The 19,040-nt window shown below is 44.8% G+C and overlaps 1 protein-coding gene across 1 annotated transcript; it reads left to right on the top strand.

Moving 5' to 3' along the window:
• Positions 1–6,583: 6,583 nt before the first annotated feature.
• Positions 6,584–17,159, top strand: naalad2 (N-acetylated alpha-linked acidic dipeptidase 2; the record flags this gene model as incomplete). Its single annotated transcript, XM_080006603.1, has 20 exons — positions 6,584–6,665; positions 7,571–7,685; positions 8,162–8,348; positions 9,450–9,551; positions 10,831–10,956; positions 11,530–11,610; positions 11,896–12,001; positions 12,085–12,178; positions 12,268–12,363; positions 13,131–13,216; positions 14,085–14,204; positions 14,294–14,376; positions 14,465–14,528; positions 14,708–14,775; positions 14,938–15,029; positions 15,197–15,287; positions 15,438–15,702; positions 16,194–16,275; positions 16,422–16,514; positions 16,970–17,159. 20 exons carry the CDS (start codon positions 6,584–6,586, stop codon positions 17,157–17,159), a joined length of 2,223 nt encoding a protein of 740 aa, XP_079862729.1.
• Between the last annotated feature and the right edge of the window lie 1,881 nt (positions 17,160–19,040).

Here is a 19,040-nt window from a genome sequence, read left to right as displayed (position 1 = left end):
AACCTTAAAAGTCAAGGTCTCTCTGTCTCTCGCTCCCTCTCCCTCTACTCTCTCTCTCTCTCTCTCTCTCTCTCTCTTCCTGTGGTTTGTCTCAATTTTTTTTGTTTATCGGTTCCTTCATAATCAAGCTTCTGCTGATGTGACATGACTCATTGCAAATAAAGGCACCGTAAAAGTCAAGTCGAGATATATATATACGAGAATCCCTCTCTCTCTCTCCCTCTCTCTCTCTCTCTCTCCCTCTCGCTCTCTCTTTCTCTTACTGCAAATAAAGGAACCTTAAAAGTCAAAGTCTCTCTCTCTCTCTCTCTCTCTCTCTCTCTCTTCCTGTGGTTTGTCTCAATTTTTTGTGTTTATCGGTTCCTTCATAATCAAGCTTCTGCTGATGTGACATGACTCATTGCAAATAAAGGCACCGTAAAAGTCAAGTCCAGATACTTATATACGAGAATCCCTCTCTCTCTCCCTCTCTCCCTCTCTCTCTCTCTCTCTCTCTCCTCATATTGTGATATTGTGGCATCCTGGGGGTTATCAGGGTAGCCCGGGATGCAGTGCGCCTTGAGCACAATCATTCATAGCAAGCACAGTTAACTTTGCATCTAATCATTTGGGTTATTGAAGGTTTTGGTTTGGGTGTTTTCAAGTGTTGTTTACTGTTGTACTGACATTGTTCTATGATAGTTGGGATGTTGGACCGTTATTAGAGCCGTCAGATTCATGAGTGTTGTGAGTGTGTGTCTTCAAATAAGTTTGATGTGCGCTACCTATTTTAGTTAATACGGCACATGCCTTTAAACCCTCAGAACCTTCATCATTGAGGGAAGTACCCTCAGCTCGCGACAGTGGTGACAGACGGAAGACTGTCTTCGAAAGCTTCACTTACCGCAGCAGAAGATCGAGCAGCAGCTGGAGGAGTGGATACCCCCCCTGCGGCGAACTGCCTGAGGGTGCCAGTGTTCCCCGCCCCAGAAACAACGGCAGAGAACTACCCGGCGGTGTCCAACACCTACTTAGCGGTGGTGGTAATGGCAGCGCTGGCGGAGAAGAAGTACTGGGCGGCAGAGACAGCGTCCACAGTTGGGAGCCACTCAGCGTCTCAAGAGTGCCAGCCAGCACCTGCTGCACATGCTGACAGACGGCCAAGGACCAAGCCGAACCTGGTACGTTTGGCAGCCCTACACAATGGTTGGAGTGGGGAAGAGACTGCTGTCCACCTTGCCAGGGTGCTGGAAAGGGAAGCATTGCAGGTGCTGTTTGACCTCAACCCAGCAGAACAGCAGGACTACCTGGCCCTCACCACGACACTCAGTTGACAGCATGCAGGACCGACTGGCCAACCGTCGCCACCGGGAAGGAGAGAGCCTTGGGATCTTTGCTGCCGACGTCTGATTATATGTGCACATGCTCATATAATCAGACGTCGGCAGCAAAGATGTGTGTGTCCTCTGCTTTAAATGAGACGGAGAGAGCTGAGGCTGTGCTGATACACCCAATGCACCGTATGGCGGAACCCAGAGTATGTCAGGTCGATGTGAGCGAAACTGAGGATGAGGGCTGCGATATAGTGATGCGTCAGGCCCAGCCAACTGCTATCAGACCAGTCCAATGGCATGTCCGACACGGGCGTACAGGCAACAGCCAGGGTCTTTACATAGCGGGATGTCTTGATGGTCACCTTTGCCGGGGACTTTGCCTGTTAGACACCAGATCCACAATTTCCATCGTCCAGCCAGGCGTCCTTCGCAAGAATGTGACCGGCGAGCAAGCAAGGCGAGCCGGTCGAGGGAGCTGTCACTCACAGTCCAGCCGGTGGTCAGGCGCCAGCAGTCCAGCCGGTGCAACTGCCAATGGTCCAACCGTCACCCGTGGTCCAGCCACCACCAGCTGGCTTTGTCGCCCGTGGTCGTATGTGGGGGAGATCTTCTGCTGTTTTGGTGTAGCGAAGGAGTTTAACAGCGACCAGGAGCGGAACTTTGAAGCATAGGTGTTTGATGAGTTCTGCCGGAAGCTGGGGTGGCAGAGTGATGTGGAGTGTTTTAACCAAACACTGGTCACCGAGCTTGCTATCATCAGCAGCCAACACCTGCCAACATCTGCCAACATCTGGGACCAACACCTGCCTCTGGTGCTGTGGGCTTATAGGACCACCGTCTGGGAGACCACAAGGTGCTCTTGCATGGATCTGGTGTTTTGACCCCCACCAGAGCACGGCAGGCACATAGGCAGGTGGGTGCTAGAAGCCTGCCGATAACTCTAGTTGCGGAGGAGAGGACTTTTCAGCTGGGGGCCTGAGTGTGGGTCTACCGCCCCACCGGGATGAAAGGCGTTTCCACCAAACTCAGCAGTCATTGGGCTGGTCCATGTCAGGTGCAGGTGAAGGTTTCTGATGGGGTCTACAGAGTCCAGCTGACCAGCAAGCATCGTGCGGTGTTGCTTTGACGACACCACCTGGCACCCCACCGCCCCCTCGTCAGGGTGCAGCATGAGGACATGGAGGACAACCAGCCTTCAGGCTCTTCCCCTGGGGCCAGGAGAGCTCTGTCACGCTGCAAGCATCTACCCTGGCACCTCCAGAACTTTGTCATGGACTCTTAGGTGGCCGGGGACGGCTGACTCCTCAGGAGGGGGCTATGTGGGTCCCTGGTGGTTTCCAGCGTGGCCCAGGATGCAGCGGCCGTTGAGCACAATCATTTAGCAGCTAATCATTTGTGATATTGAAGGCATGAGCGAACTAAGCGCCTAGTTAAGGCCCCCATGGACACCAGAGGGGCCCCCAGTCAGTGGCGTGGTCGTGTGGGGAGTGCAGACCGCACTAGGAAATGCATAATGGGGGGGAGCTATCTCCACTCCGCGGCGTCCCCTTTCCCCCTAAAACAAAATGAAAACAGATAAAACACTGTTTTTTATCTTCGATGTATTTATTTTCCTGCGCTTCCTACTTGAACGAAAAAGGGGAGGAAAAAGTGTGCGTCCAGTGCCATGTCACGCATGGAAACTTATCACTGTCCACATGCAGCTGATCGGAGGATTGGTATACATCTTCATACATAGCACCGCACACAAACTATAGATATTTCAATGAATTTACCTTTATTTATTTTCTTCAATCTGTATTATCATCGTTTGGTGTTTTGGGTATTGTTTGACTTTTAGCTTTTTAGCTCTTTTAGCTTCAGTTTTCATTGATTGTCATTTTTATTTTTTCTAACAAACAGCTTTTGAGGTAAATTAGAAGAAAAGTGTCTAAGTCAAGAAACTCCTACAGTTTGGTTTAAGAAACGATGATGATGACTGCACTGCTTGTAGAAAAATGCAAACAAACTATAATATTGAAAGATGACACGATAAAGTGTAGTGTAGTAAATAAACACGTCTTGGATTGATGACGTCATCAGAGCCCCGCGTGAGGACTAATCGTAAGAGTGACTATATTTGGTAAACAAGACATTTGCCCGGCTTCAACAGTGCCACGCTCTCATTCCACATGGAGGGTATCATACTACTCTCATCGATAATTAGTGAAGTTATTGATAAGTTATCGAGCAAACTGAATTATGACGGTTACCTGTGAAGGGTTACCTGTGAAGGGTTACCTGTGAAGGGTTACCTGTGAAGGGTTACCTGTGAAGTTGTCTCATATCTAAACGAGGACTGTTGGCGCCCTCTAGTGTATGACACCAGATACTACATCTCAAAGAAGACTGCGTTGCGTCTTTCAACACTATGCTGTCTGCCTGGCTGTGCTAATAACCACTAGTGTTGTTGTTGTTGTTGTTGTTGTTGTTGTTTTTAGTTATTTTTTTAAAGAGTAATCGGTTGGATGGTTGCTTGATTGACTGATTGATTGAAGCTATCTAAATGAGTTATTTGCATGGTGAGCGGCATATTATCACTGCGTTGGTGGCACGACGTGACCAAGGGAGGAATGGCCACAAACAGCCAAAGACAGTGAAAACGAATGAGACGGTTCCTGTGTTTAAGGAAAGAAAAACACATGGCTGGTGGTCCCAGGGAAAATCCAGGGAAGAGCCAAGAGCATAATGGGATATGAAGCTGTATGAGTCCAACTTTATAAAAAAAAATCCCATGAACAAAAAACAATTCCAAAATGAATATACACCCTGAGAACTATTCTGTTGAACGCGGAGGGAGGAGAAGCTCATGTGGTTTCTTGATGAATTTGAGGTGTTGATGAAGAAGGAGCGACCGCTGACGCTGACTTGAGTAAAATAATAGGTTTATTACAAAAGAACAGCATCAGACCAGACTTGCCTAGGACCTCCAGGAGAGAACCGAGCCAGATGGATTCTCTGTCGAATGAAACTCGGGCAGGTGCTTTTATGCTTGACCAGAGACAACGTTGACCATCTGATTCCCCTACATAGGTCACCATTCACATTTCACCTCCCTTATCACCGGGACCCCTGACAATGGGCTCTCTCTCTCTCTCTCTCTCTTGAGACCCCTGGCAATGTCTGTTAATACTTATCTTATACAATGGGTACTGTCTTGGGACGCCACACATTCCAAGACACCTCACTCATTTATGAGTTCAGTTGGAAAACACAATTTTTCTCTTTATATCACTAAGCGTAAGAACACATCGTTGACATCCCCTCGAGTCGAACTGACTGACTGACCGGGGACAGTGAAAGACTGGTCAACTGGTTCCTTGGACTGAAAACCGACCAGTAACGTAGAAAAATCAAATCCCGAATGAAGAAATTTCAATCCGACAAGAGGACAAACGTTAAACACCATTTAATAGGAAAACACGTGGGACCACGGGAGGAAAGTATTGACAGTACAGGCTGGCGAGACCATCGCTTGAGTTGAGGTTTACAGCAATACCTTTGTGAGACAGTGAAGTGTAGGATTATGGGAAAACCGGTCTCCTTGGTTTCAGGTAAGCGGTTTTTAACAAAGGTATTATAACGAATGTCCTGAGGAGCGAGGTGTGGTCAGGGGGAAGGAAGTACTGTACAACAACAACAACAACAACATGTATTATAAAGAGTGGTGTGATACTCATCAAACAGGACAGTCGACTGGAAAGGTCAGAATTATACTAACAAGCAAAATATTATCATAATCATCATTATCATAACTAAAATGTATATAATAATTATAATGATGATGATGATGATGATGATGATAATAATGATGATGATAATAATAATAATAATAATAATAATAATAATAATAATAATAATAATCTTCTTCTTCTTTTGGCTGCTCCCGTTCGGGGTCGCCACAGCAGATCATCTGCCTCCAATACTCTTAATGGAGAACACCCCACAAATAACAGTACATGTGCTATTATAATTAGAAAAATAATATATTGTTTTTACAATCATGGAGCCCACAGTGGCTAATCAGGGTAATGTGAATAATACACATTTAATACGATACTACTATCACTCAGTTAAATGACATACTTCTACTCCTAGGAGTACTTGTACTTCCACTTTAGCGGAGGATGTGAGTACTTCCTCCCCGGCTGCTCTCTAGTGGGACAGTGCGGGGATGCGGTCTCACATTCCTGAGGTTTGGGAGCCTCCTGCTTCACGCTCCAGCCCCCAGCATGAAAGCACCGTCCTGCCTGGAGCCGCGGCCCCACAGAGCCACACGAGGTCAAGCGGCACCGAGGCCCCTGTGTCCTAGAGTGTGGGAAAGTATCTGTCTATTTATAGACAAATTTAGTGTTTTTAATTGGATATAAAAATAAAAATTATATGAAATTAAGTCATGTCAGGTATAGTTCGAATACAGCGTCGTATACACAATATTTTTGGTATCTTTAATGTATTTTATATACTTGCGAAGACTTTTATGTCATAGAAACACATTGTTTCTAAGTCCTACATTTTAATATAGTTAAATATATTAAAAATAGCACATTTTAGTTCCATTCCATATCTTAGATCAGTGATGGTCAACCTTTTTCATATCAAGGACCCTCAATTCTATACGATATGCCACGGACCCCATTTGATAAGATTTTTATCTCTGGGACATCGATCTGAGAACAAATTTATTGTTGGATATTTGATTTAGCCTTCCACGCCTGTCTATACTGTAATGAGGGAGATAACAGTGAAACTAGGATCAACAGGGTCATTATTCTACTTCCTCTAATGGTGCCACCGTCTTGTAAATCAAATAACAGCGAAGTTGAATTGTTAATCATTTGGTGGGGACCCCCTGAAAGCTCTTGAAGAGTCCCTAGGGGGGTCCCCGGACCACACATTGAGAACCCCCGATAACTCTTTCTCGACACCTCTTGTAGGTAGTCAACCTCACCTAAATAGACGAGTTTGGCAATAGAGTAAAACCTGTTCTGATTTCCCTATTCCTCTATTCCTTTGGACCAGGCCGCTAATGACGGTCCCCCTTCTCTCATTTCCCAATTATTCATTCACTCTCTTGCCAAGTAGCTCTCCCATTCACCCCGCCTCTCCTTCTCTCTCCCTCTCTCCCTCTCTCTCTCTCTCTCCCTCCACTCTGCAGTTTATGCAAACTCCTCTCCATGCTCAGAGTATTTGCGGCTCGTGGGCTGTGCTGCTGCTATATGTCTCCAAGAATGAGAAAGGAGAGCACGTTATTTCGCTGCATCTGGTGGACTGTGGCGGTAACGCTGGTTTTCCTGGTGGGATTCATCATCGGTGAGTAACTATTGGCGACAAACCATCAAAGGGAGAAAAAATTAAATAAAATAGATTTGGAGTTCTGCAGCTCATTTTATGTGTGAATGAAACAGTTGCTCCTCGTTGTTGTCTTTTTTGGGGGGCAGTATTTTTTTTTATCCCAATTAGTTTGAAGAAATAGTAGTTGGAATGCTGATTATACTTTGCATCAGTCTGCAAATAACAATATGGGTTCATGTTTTGTTTTTTGTTTTTTTCCAATGTCTGTAGTTGGAGGTGTGCATTATCGTCTCACCTTGAATTAAATTCTTTAAAATAGAAATAGGCTTTTTTTTTTCTGTATTGTTTCCTGGATGAGATGGGTCAATTGTTGTGTATTAGGCTTAATTAAACCCCATGGAGGTAGTTCCTTTTGAATTAGGAAAGGAAGAAGGATCACTTGGATCACTCTTTTACGCTCCTCTAAATCCAAGTGTTTTTCTCTCTCTCTCTCTCTCTCTCTCTCTCTCTCAGCCCTTTTCTGCCGATACCACACTACTTGTATATATAATATACTGAATATTCCTAAAGTTATACTTCCGCATAGCTGTGATACATATGTCACAAGGACGCCAAGTTTCTCTTCTGAACGCTCACAGCAGGTTGCACCGGCTGCCCATAACCACATTACCATTCCTGACATAACACAACACAGCGTTTGGTCGCCTGAACTCCTGCACTGGTTACAATGGAACGGATTGTAAATCTAAGATTTATGTCAATAAAAATTAAAAAAAATCCAAAGAGGATCGCCACAGAGTTGCCAACCGCTGGGTTCCGTCTGCATTCTGTTCTTCTTGCTGAAGGTTTTATTTGAGGCCGTATGGCGACGGCCCCCCCTCGGGTTAAATAAAGTGACCGACCTCCTGCTCTGTGCACTTCAGGCTGGTTCGCCAAGCCCTCCCGTTCGCCCGGCCACAATGAGGAGACCTCCTCCGGCCGTCACCTGAGGGACTTCCTGGACGAGATGAAACCGGACAAGATCCGAGAACATCTCAGGTACGGAAGCCGGAGCTCCCAAAGAGAGAGTGGGACACCCCAAATCCCATCCAGATATGATTTTTTTTTTTACGACGTGAATAGACAAAGAAATATGGAAAAGCGGGAAAAGGCCATTGTTGATTTTGGAATTGATTTAATTTGGACATATAAGGGAGATCACTTAATATTTGTGGAGCGCATTTGTAAGTTATTTGTTTGTCACTCAATTGTCTCATCACACATTTGTTAGTTAGGTTACCGCGAGACAGTTTGCCTCACAGCGGGTGAAACAGCCGAATGGTAAATTCAAATTTTAATATTTTTCCAATCAATCTTTTCACAAGGGATATCAGTATCACACCCACAGCTTAACTCTATTCATCGATTGCCTGTTAAATGGCCGACAGAACCACAGGCACAGTGGAATTCAGCAAGTGTCCTCACGGAATGAGTGAGAGGCAGCCACTCGACCCACCCCTGTTTTCTCCCCGCAGGAAATTTACCAGACTCCCCCACCTCGCCGGCACGAAACAGAACCTGGTCTACGCCGAGCAAATCAAGGAGGAATGGCTCATCTTTGGCCTGGACTCGGTAGAGATGGTTCCCTACGACGTCCTCCTGTCCTACCCCAACAAATCCCGGCCTAACTACATCTCCGTTGTAGATCAACTAGGCAATGAGGTATATGCGCAAGGTACGCACGCACATGCGACGGAGAGGGTGTACATACACGTGACTGTTTTTGGATACGTTCATCGCCACGTTCTGACGCGGGTGAAACATTTCTGAATGGAAAAAAAATAACAAAAAGAAGCATAAACCTTAAGTTCTATTTAAAAAGATAAAGCACAGGATGTTGTTTGAATAATGACGATGTCATCCAGTTGGTCAACAAGCATTTTTGTATTCTGCATTTTTCAGTATAAGAACTAATATTAATAACTATTATTTTTAATATTATTATTAGAGCTTCCCTATAACACCGGCCCAAAAAAAAGATCAAAATGAGTCTTATGCATGAGAAGTAAACTCCAGTCAGAAGGTTGACGTAGATGAACATCAAGCCCGCATTTGCATATTTGTAGAACCCAAATGACCACATTCTGTACGAAGACAGTCGTCCAGTTATCAGACCGTTTTATTTAACAATGGAAACCCACAAGGCAATTACTTGGGAGTCCAAGGTCCTTTTATAGCCCTGGGAGAGATAAGAACCACAGAAGTAAATCATAGTGTGAGTGTTCATTCGGCCTTAGTTAGAATGAGATAATGTTATGGCACAGCAGAGGTAAAAGACACAGTCCAGGGTTTATCTCTTGGAGGAAAGCTATATTTTCCTATTAAAATGCTAAAGTCCAGTTATTTTCTTTGTTGGTCCGTTAGAATTTCACATACATACATATAAAAACATATTTTTAAGTGCTACCCTGACAGAGAACCAGCTTCCTCTTAGGTAACGATGAGTTCCATTTCCCGAGCAGTAACTCTGAAATCACCTGCAAGCTTGTTGCCAAGCAACGGCCATCTCTGATATCTTTGCTTGTACTTAGCTCAGGGAGACCTTTTTACTCAGGTGAGAGATAATGTCTTTTGGCAGGATGAGATATTAAAGACGATCACGATCCCTTCGTTCAGGAGATGCAGTGTTGGAGTGTTGTCTTTCTGTTCAGCTGCAGTTACCGTATAAAATATCCAAAACAATGCCGATGTGCGCTGAGAATATAACGTTGTTTGACAACACTGTCAGTAGTTGATTTTTACCAATTCATTCTCCCTCCATAGGTTTTCAACACTTCCCTGGCCGAGCCGGTCCCTGAGGGTTATGAGAGTGTGTCTGACATCGTACCTCCGTACAGCGCCTTCTCTGCCAAGGGACAGCCCGAGGTGCGCGCAAACGCACGCACGCACGCACGCACGCACGTACGCACGCACGCACACACACATACACACACACACGCGCACACACACACACACATACACAGACACGCATCCTAAATAGATGAGCAGGATTGCCGCATCTAGCGCTGTCATTTTCCATTACATTAGCCTTGTACACAGGGTACAGAGGACTACAGTGCTCTGTGTGCCATACCGACAAGTTGTTTGCACTGTAAAATAGGTAATAAACTATATTATGACCTTATTCTGAATTTTCCGGCAGCTCAACTCACATAACTACTGTAGTTTCTTGTTGAATTTGATGTGTTGATGAAGAAGGAGTGACCGCTGACGCTGACTTGAGTAAAATAATAGGTTTATTACAAAAGAACAGCATCAGACCAGACTTGCCTAGGATGGCCAGGAGAGAACCGAGCCGGATGGATTCTCTGTCGAATGAAACTCGGGCAGGTGCTTTTATGCTTGACCAGAGACAACGTAGACCATCTGATTCCCCTACATAGGTCACCGTTCACATTCCATCTCCCTTATGTGGAAGAAATTCTTCCGCAATGATCGGTGAGGTTATTCTGCCCGCTACAAGAAAACAAAACTGAGAATATTCAAGATTATTTATTCTGCAGAATAAAGAGCAAGATTCAGTACTGCTCCAAAGCAGCACTCGGATCAATCTGATATCACAGAAAAAGACATGAGGCTTTATACAGGAAATCAGGGTGTGGTTTGGGTCAGAGGCCTCTAACAAGTCCCCCCCCCCCCCCCCCCCAACTGTCTTCCTGGGTGCCCCCCCTAGACAATGGAAATAACAGGTACTTGCAAACTTGACCTGGCAGAAGCGGGTTGCATGACAATGCACTTCTAGGCTCCCCTGTTGAGTGTCCCTCATCTCCAAAACAGGGCCAAGTGTGATCTGATTCTTTCATATTAGAATTGACATTGTAGGAGCAAAACTTTTCCCTTTACATGAACTCTGGGGGGTTCCTGGGGAGACGGAGACAAATGTTTTAAAACCCCCTTTTGGAGGTAGAGGCCTTTGCCCTCATTCAAAATAGTTGATCGTAATCATTTCTCTCTCACACTTATCACCGGGACCCCTGACAATGGGCTCTCTCTCTCTCTCTCTCTTGAGACCCCTGGCACCGTCTGTTAATACTTATCTTATACAATGGGTACTGTCTTGGGACGCCACACATTCCAAGACACCTCACTACACATAGACACAAGCACACAACTGATGGGTTTTTTTCTCCCGTGTTCGATCCAGGGGGATCTGGTGTATGTGAACTATGGCCGTACCGAAGACTTTTTCCAGCTGGAGAGAGAGATGGGCGTGAATGTGTCGGGGAAAATAGTTATTGTCAGATACGGGAAGATCTTCAGAGGAAACAAGGTGGGAAACTTAATGTACCCTGGCTGGAGCTGGAAGTGAGTGGAAGTGACAAAAACACATGTCCTGCTTCTTTGTGGGAATCAGTCCTGAGGCTAAATGTGGGCATGTATGACACACTTTTGAGCATGTACTATATTCCGTATATTTATATCTGGATCAGTAACAGGGTTATAATGGCCACATTTGTATATAACAAACTGTACGTACTGTAGATGGTTAGATACTTAAATGTAGCATCCAATAAGGATAGTTTTCCTCGAACAACACCTTCCAAAAAAAAAAAAAAAAAAAAACATAAATAAAAAGGAGAATTAAACAGAGCGATAGATAAATATTCTATTCAGCTTTCCAAAATGCAGCCAAGGTATGAGCTTGATCTTGATCTCAACGTCAAATCTGTATAAACACTAAGCAGTGGCCATTTAATGACATCTTTTCTGTGTATGGCATTTTCATAAATTCACGGAAACGTATCATAAAGAGACCTCACGACAGTCATTCTGAGGATTCCTTCCATTTTAATAGGGCGTTTTACGACGTGTGTTTCGTCATGGTTTTTCTTCTCTCCTCCAGGTGAAGAATGCCATGCTTGCAGGAGCTAAAGGACTGGTCATGTTCTCAGACCCAGCGGATTACTGTGCTCCAGGTGTGCAGGTATATGATAAATATAAAAAAATACATACATACTATACTGTGGCGTGGACAAGTGTTCTCTACACAAAATCTTTAAATGGATGGAAAAGGACATTCCAAATGAAATCAACAGTCTTCGGTAAAGAAACATCAGACATCTTTAATATGTCAATCTTAATACCGTTTCTTACAGTATTTACTTTACTATATTGTATTTGAATGTACGGTACGTGTGTGTTTGTGTGTGTGTGTGTGTGTGTGTGTGTGTGTGTGTGTGTGTGTGTGTGTGTGTGTGTGTGTCGGTAGCCTTACCCTGATGGTTGGAACCTGCCAGGGGGAGGAGCCCAGAGGGGTAACATACTCAACCTGAATGGAGCTGGAGACCCTCTCACTCCTGGCTATCCTGCTAAAGGTAGATGGATGAGATCTTGAAGCACAGTGTGTGTGTGCGTGCGTGCGTGCGTGCGTGCGTAATCTGACGCCCCGCTCCTCCAGAATACACCTACCGATACGACCTCAAGGACGCGGTGGGCCTGCCCAAGATTCCGGTGCATCCCATTGGCTATCACGACGCCATTCACTTGCTGAAGTACGAAAAATGTATATTTAAATCAATTTCACATCAACGTGTTTCACGACAATGCTCCAATAATGACAGCGGTGTGGTATTGACCGAAGGGATATGGGAGGACAGATCCCTCCGAACAACTGGAAAGGAGCTCTCAACGTCTCCTACAGGATCGGACCTGGTTTCACTGACGACTTCAGGACTCGGTGAGTCCTCTCTCTCTCTCTCTCTCTCTCTCGGAAGATTTGGTCGATGAGTGAGATGCCACGTTTTCATCAGCGAGGGGTTTCTGCTTGTCCTCTCCCATTCGCTGGCAATTAGTCAGAGCTGCTTTCATTCAATATTGGTGACAATCGCTTCACTTCTAGGGCCCGAAGCTGGTTCTAATCTACCTCAGTCTCTCTCTCTCTCTTTTTCTGTGTGTTCCCTCCGTGACATTCTTCCTCTCCTCTAGTATACTCTAAATGACCCGCTGGCAAGTGGCCAGTGAAAGCATAATAGAAGCCCTTGTATCTCCGGTGAGAGATACAACCTCAGAATGAACACACACACACACACACACGCACACACGCACACACACACACACACACACACACACACATTTATTACGTTTATTACGTTTATGTCTTTTTTGTACCCCTCGGCATTAACTCCCCTGTGTGTGTCTTTCGAGTCCTGCCTTAATTTCACTGTGTTTTTTATTAGTAAAATCCCATTTGAAAAGATGTGACAAGTTCCACTGCTTTACAAAAAAATGCAAAATTGAGGAACAAAATATGTGTGAAACATGATGTCAGCGGGACCAGAAGAGGATTTGAGATGAGACTTTCAGAAGCCCCTTCATCTCTCTAATATACTTTGAATTTTCCATAATCTGAAAACAGAGACAATATTGCAAATCTGAAACGTCGGCTAGTACCAGTTACGAGCCGACCCGTAAACGGGCTGAATCCCAATTTTCTCAATTTCCCAGGAAAGTGCGTTTGAACGTCCACACCAACAACCAGGTGACCAGGATCTACAACGTCATCGGTAGAATCAGAGGGTCCCATGAACCAGGTACAAAACACACAATCGGCATTTTCTATGAAGACTGCGGTCACATTTGAATCAAGGTAAACCTGTATATGCGCAGTATTATTATCAGTATTTCCTCATTGTGCTGAGTGTGTTCATTCTAAAAATAGACCACAGACAACGTCATGAGAAAACAATCTTTTCTTGATCGCTGGTGTTAGGCTTTGAAAAACAACAAACGCTGCTGCAAATCTGACAGTAAAATAAACAACGATGAAGTTTACAGAGTTTCGCAAGCATATATTCTACCAAATATAATATGAAAACGAACCTTTTTTTTTTTTTTTTTTCTTTGTAATTCTCCACAAGAAAATCCCACCAGGCTCCCAATTCCATTAGAAGAATTGTTAACTTCCAGAACGTGTCTGAACCAGCTTTCTAAATTGTCATGACATCATTATGATGTATGATGTGTGTATGCTGAGGGCAACCTTATTAATCGATCCGTCAAATTGATTCCTCATTATCTTTGCAAATTAATTTTACTTTCGAACTAAATTCAGTTGAAGTCCTCGGGGTCTATCCACTGACGTCGCCCCAGTAAAACATGCAGCCACGCAGACATGCAGACAGACACGCAGACCCGCTGACACGCAGACAGGCAGACAGGCAGACACGCAGACACGCAGACACGCAGACGGGCAGACGGGCAGACAGGCAGACAGGCAGACAGGCAGGGCGTCTCTTTCTGATCCAGATGGAGACAGCGTGCGTCCAGGAGGTAAGTCGACAGGGTTATCAACATAACAGCAGCAGGTCGAGGCTCGGACGTGGAGTGTGTCAGTTCCATGCATTTGAGCATTTGCAGCATCTGACCCCTGGTGTGTGTCTGGGTTCTGGGCGACTCTAGACCGTTATGTGATCCTGGGAGGACACAGGGACGCCTGGGTGTTCGGAGGCATCGACCCCATGTCTGGAGCCGCGGTCGTGCACGAGACGGTGAGAAGTGCAGGGAGGCTTCTCAGAGGGGGTACGTCATAGACATGTGTGTTCTGCAACGCATTGTTAAAAAAGTACACCTAAATTACAATTCACCTCAATCTGTGTGTGTGTGTGTAGGCTGGAGGCCCAGACGGACGATTGTGTTTGCCAGTTGGGATGCGGAGGAGTTTGGACTGCTTGGGTCTACAGAATGGGCTGAGGTCATATAGACACACACACACACACACACACACACACACACACACACACACACACACACACACACTAATGTTTTGACCTTTTCAACAGGACAATGCCAAGCTGTTACAGGAGAGAGCGGTGGCTTACATCAATGCTGATTCAGCTATAGAGGGTGAGTGTGTGCGTGTTATTATTTGTGTGTGTGTGTGTGTGTGTGTGTGTGTGTGTGTGTGTGTGTGTGTGTGTGTGTGTGTGTGTGGTTAGGAGTCTGTGTTTGTTTGTCTGAATGAAATCCTTTAATATACAGAGAATTGGTCATGTCTGCGTGTATGTGTGACGTTTTTATTACAGGTATGTACACACTGAGGGTAGACTGCACTCCATCTCTGCACACCGTGGTGTATGACCTCACCAAAAAGGTGAGCAACACTATTGTTTTTGTGCCTCACTCTAGTCTGTTTTTCTCATTTCCCTCCTTCTCGCACCCCCCCCCCCCCCGCCCCCCCATTTTAAAATTGTTTTTCTTCCTTCTCTCTATTCCCTCCTCTCCCTCGCTCCCCCTTTTCTTTCTCTCGGTGTAGATTGCCAGTCCAGAGGAAGGAGAGGAGGGAGTGTCTCTCTATGAGAGTTGGCATAAAAGGGACAATTGGACAAACGACCGTGACGCTCCAAAGTAACAGTATCCGTCTTTGTATCCAACTAGCTCTTAACTGTGTGCTTTGTCATTCTGTGCATCTGCCCACCAAAATTGTTTTTCTTGCCGTCCAACATCCACCCCTCCGCGTCTCTTCTTTTCTTTCACTCTCTGTCCTCATCCCACGTTTTTTTTCTGTGCCCTAGGATCAGTAAGCTGGGGTCGGGGAGTGACTTTGAAGCCTACTTCATCCGCCTGGGCATCGCAGCCGGCAGAGCCAGATACACCAAGAACAAGGTGAGAGAGGAAAAAAAGACACGGCTTGACTTGAGTGTAATGAATATTTATTACAGAGGTCTGCTGGGTACCAAATCACGATGCATAACATTATACATGTTTACACACACAGTATGTATAATGGAAATGTATCTGCATTTCCATATGCAGAAGACGGAGAGGTACAGCAGCTACCCGGTGTACCACAGCGTCTACGAGACCTTTGAGATCGTGGAGAAGTTCTACGACCCTTCCTTCAGGAAGCTCCGGGCCGTGGCGCAGGTTCGAGGAGGGCTCGTCTTCCTGCTGGCTCACTCCCAGCTCCTCCCGCTGGACGCCAACGAATACGCCGTCTCGCTGAAGAAGTACGCAGAGAGCATCGCCCAGCTTGCACAGCAGCATCCTGAAGACATGACGCTGTATGGAGTGACGTTCGGTCGGTCAAACATTTAGTTGTATCCAGCACGCACGTGCACGCACACACACACACACATACATACACACACAGCCATGAATCTGCATTTGTGTGTATTATTCCTAATGAATAGGGTTGGCTTTCTGTTGGATGTAGTGGTTTATCGGGGGTTGTCTGACAGAAAAACCTTCACCACAGATTAGTGCTCCTTTTATTTCTTTGCTGTGCAAAAAATGTTGGTCACGGATAGTTAACTCAATATAACTAATTATATTTAACTATAAAAATAAAAAACATTCCTGAAGAGCTCCATTTGGATCTCCATTCCAAATGGAGAAAGCTTGGGACCAATTTGGCTGTCCTGCCAAAATCTCTCCAAGAGTAGTTCCTTACATTCCCATGAAGGTCAGATGGATGGATCAAATTCCGAGACTCTTTTATGTCCAATAATAAAGCAAACTAATGTTGGCGAGTAAACTATTGACTGAGTTTCTATTACACCACCGTTGCAGATTCTCTCTTTTCTGCCGTGGAGAATTTTACCGTTGCAGCCAGGGACTTTCATGAACGCCTTCAGACACTTGACCGAACGGAGTAAGTGTTGAGCATCTAATGATCTAACATATGAGTGTCTGTACATATTAGTGATGTTCTTGGTGTATATTTTATATAAGTATAGGCTGATGTCTGTGTGTGTGTGTGTGTGTGTGTGTGTGTGTGTGTGTGTGTGTGTGTCTCAGTGCACTGCAGGTGCGCATAGCAAACGACCAGCTCATGTACCTGGAAAGAGCCTTCATCGACCCTCTGGGTCTGCCTGGAAGACCCTTCTACAGGTCAGCCTCACAGACACACACTTATACGTCCTCCTTTACACATGTCAAAGGTCAAATGTCTGGTTATCTGGCCACACTTCTGAGGTTTTCCACATGTTTAACTCTTGTGGTTTGCCGCCTCGACTTTCTTTAATTTGATCTTTTTCTTTCACTGTGTTCGATTTCTCAAAGTAGTCTTCGCCTTGAATCTTCATCTCTGAATTATAGGATTAAGGATTGAACACAATGGAGAATAAATGTACTCCTCACAAGAACATGTTGAATACATGTATATGAGAATCAATATGTTTACCCTACTTTCCACGGCTATTGATCATCTTAACCATGTATCGTATAACCTTGACCTTTCTCCCTTTAATCTATTAGACATTCCCTTTACAGTGACAAATTGACATCAACACTGATGTTATATTTCATGTTTTACATCTTTATTTCACCTTGTCACTCATCTCCAGGCATGTGATCTTCGCTCCCAGTAGTCATAACAAGTACGCAGGCGAGTCCTTCCCCGGGATCTACGACTCGCTGTTTGACATCGAGAACTCAGCCCGTCCAGAGAAGGCCTGGGAGGAAGTCAAGCGGCAAATCAGCATCGCAGCGTTCACTGTGCACGCAGCCGCCATGACACTCACACCGCCGGCCTGACACACACACTACACACAAGAACACACACACACACACACACGAACAAGGACAAAATGTACAATTCCTGCCACGCTCATGCTCCAAGTCAAACAAAGGTCGACTGCTAAAAAAAAATAAAGCGTGTTGCGTTAAACTGTATTGTTTTCATTTTTGGTACAAGCTTGAGTGGCAGCTGAGGGAGACAGTGGAAAAGTTCAAAATTGACCGCAGTGAATCAGCAACGGAGGTACAATCTGGCCAATAACCATAAAAAGTACAAGGTTCCAACAGTTAGCTTCAACAAAATATGGAGCTGTCTGTTATTAAAGTGGTAATCCGCAATACCATTTCCTTAAAAATGTCCATATTTGATACTTAATTTCACGGGCACTCACTAAAAAACAACCATGAACCAAACCATGGTTTTGTGGTTTAAGCAGCCACACCTGTCCTTGGTCAAGGTAACTGGGGCCGGGGTCAGAGGTGACCGTACACCTGTTCCACACGCCACCTGAGTGGGGGTTTTTCAGTGCCCTCCGACACAGAGACACAGGCAGATGTTGCAAACACACAGTTCATTGTAGAGAGCGGCATCACGTAACAAGCCTGGAGCAGATGGACACACGTCATGACAGAGGCTCTCCGAGTGTGTGTGTGTGTCTGTGTGTGTGTGTGGGGGGGGTAGCAGTATATCTGCTGTACGTCAATGACAAATACATCATGTGATCTGATCATGCTCAAGTGATAGGACAGCTGCACATAGGGACTACTGCTGCAATTTTCAGTTATTACAATGGTGAGATTGCTGATTTTGACACTGTGTGTTTACTATTGTTCATTATTCACTATGGAACAATAATAGAACTTGAAACTGTCCTTGAGTTCCAAAAAAATAAATTACAACACGGAACAGTCACAGAGTTACAATAAATAGAAAATGGGACTGTCTCCCAAGTTTCAGTATAATGGAACCTGTAACTGGACACAACATATAACTAACATGGAAATGTCAAGTTCAAGCTTTCTCTTTCACTTTTTAGACCAAATATACCTTTCTATTAAATTTATAGGGTACTTGTATTCCAAAAAAAATTGCAACGATTGAAATTTTTGTTTAATAATAATAAATGGCCGACTCTTCTCACTCTTGTCCCAACGACTCGTTTAACTGACTGACTCGTCAAGAACCGAGTCTCAAAAAAAGCGTCTATACATATTTCAGTTCAGATTTTCTTTAATGATGCATTTATTGCAATTACTTACCCTGTGATCCTTCAGGTTTGGTGAACCGGCGCGCTTTGAGTTAGACCATGAGGAGGAAGAGGTGGAGGAGGATGAGATAGAGGATGAGGACGATGAAAACCTTATTGCCACCACTCCAATACCTTCCTCTCCAGTGGAACTGGAGAACCAGATGCGGAGTGAGGAAGATGAGAGCCGGACTGGCAGGCTGCACCCGGAGCTTGACATGCCCTACGTGCTCATGGTACCTCCTCCAGTGTGTGTGTGTGTGTGTGTGTGTGTGTGTGTGTGTGTGTGTGTTCGTTCATAACTTTAGGGACGTTGAGTGCAGTTCATGCAGTTGCAATATAATACGACATGAACTAATTCACATCATTGCATTATCCATCGCTCAACACTGGGGGCAGAATTAGTTCCACGAGGCATTGGTCATGACATCTAAATACCAGTAGCAATTAAAAGTTAATATTTTCCCACAAAGAAGTTGTCGCATGTAGCTTTGATTACTACTTATTATTTTAGGCTTAATTAATTCCCTTAAATTCTTAAAGGATAAGCTTTTTGCACATATTTCTTATACACATTTTCTGCTCTTTCTTTGATTCATTCCAGTTTTTTCCACCCTTGTTTTTCCCTTCACTACTTTTTCAAAACTTATTC

This window comes from Zeus faber (assembly GCF_960531495.2).
Source record: "Zeus faber genome assembly, chromosome: 9".
NCBI classification, from domain to species: Eukaryota; Metazoa; Chordata; class Actinopteri; order Zeiformes; family Zeidae; genus Zeus; species Zeus faber.
This window is presented reverse-complemented; position numbering and strand designations above follow the sequence as displayed.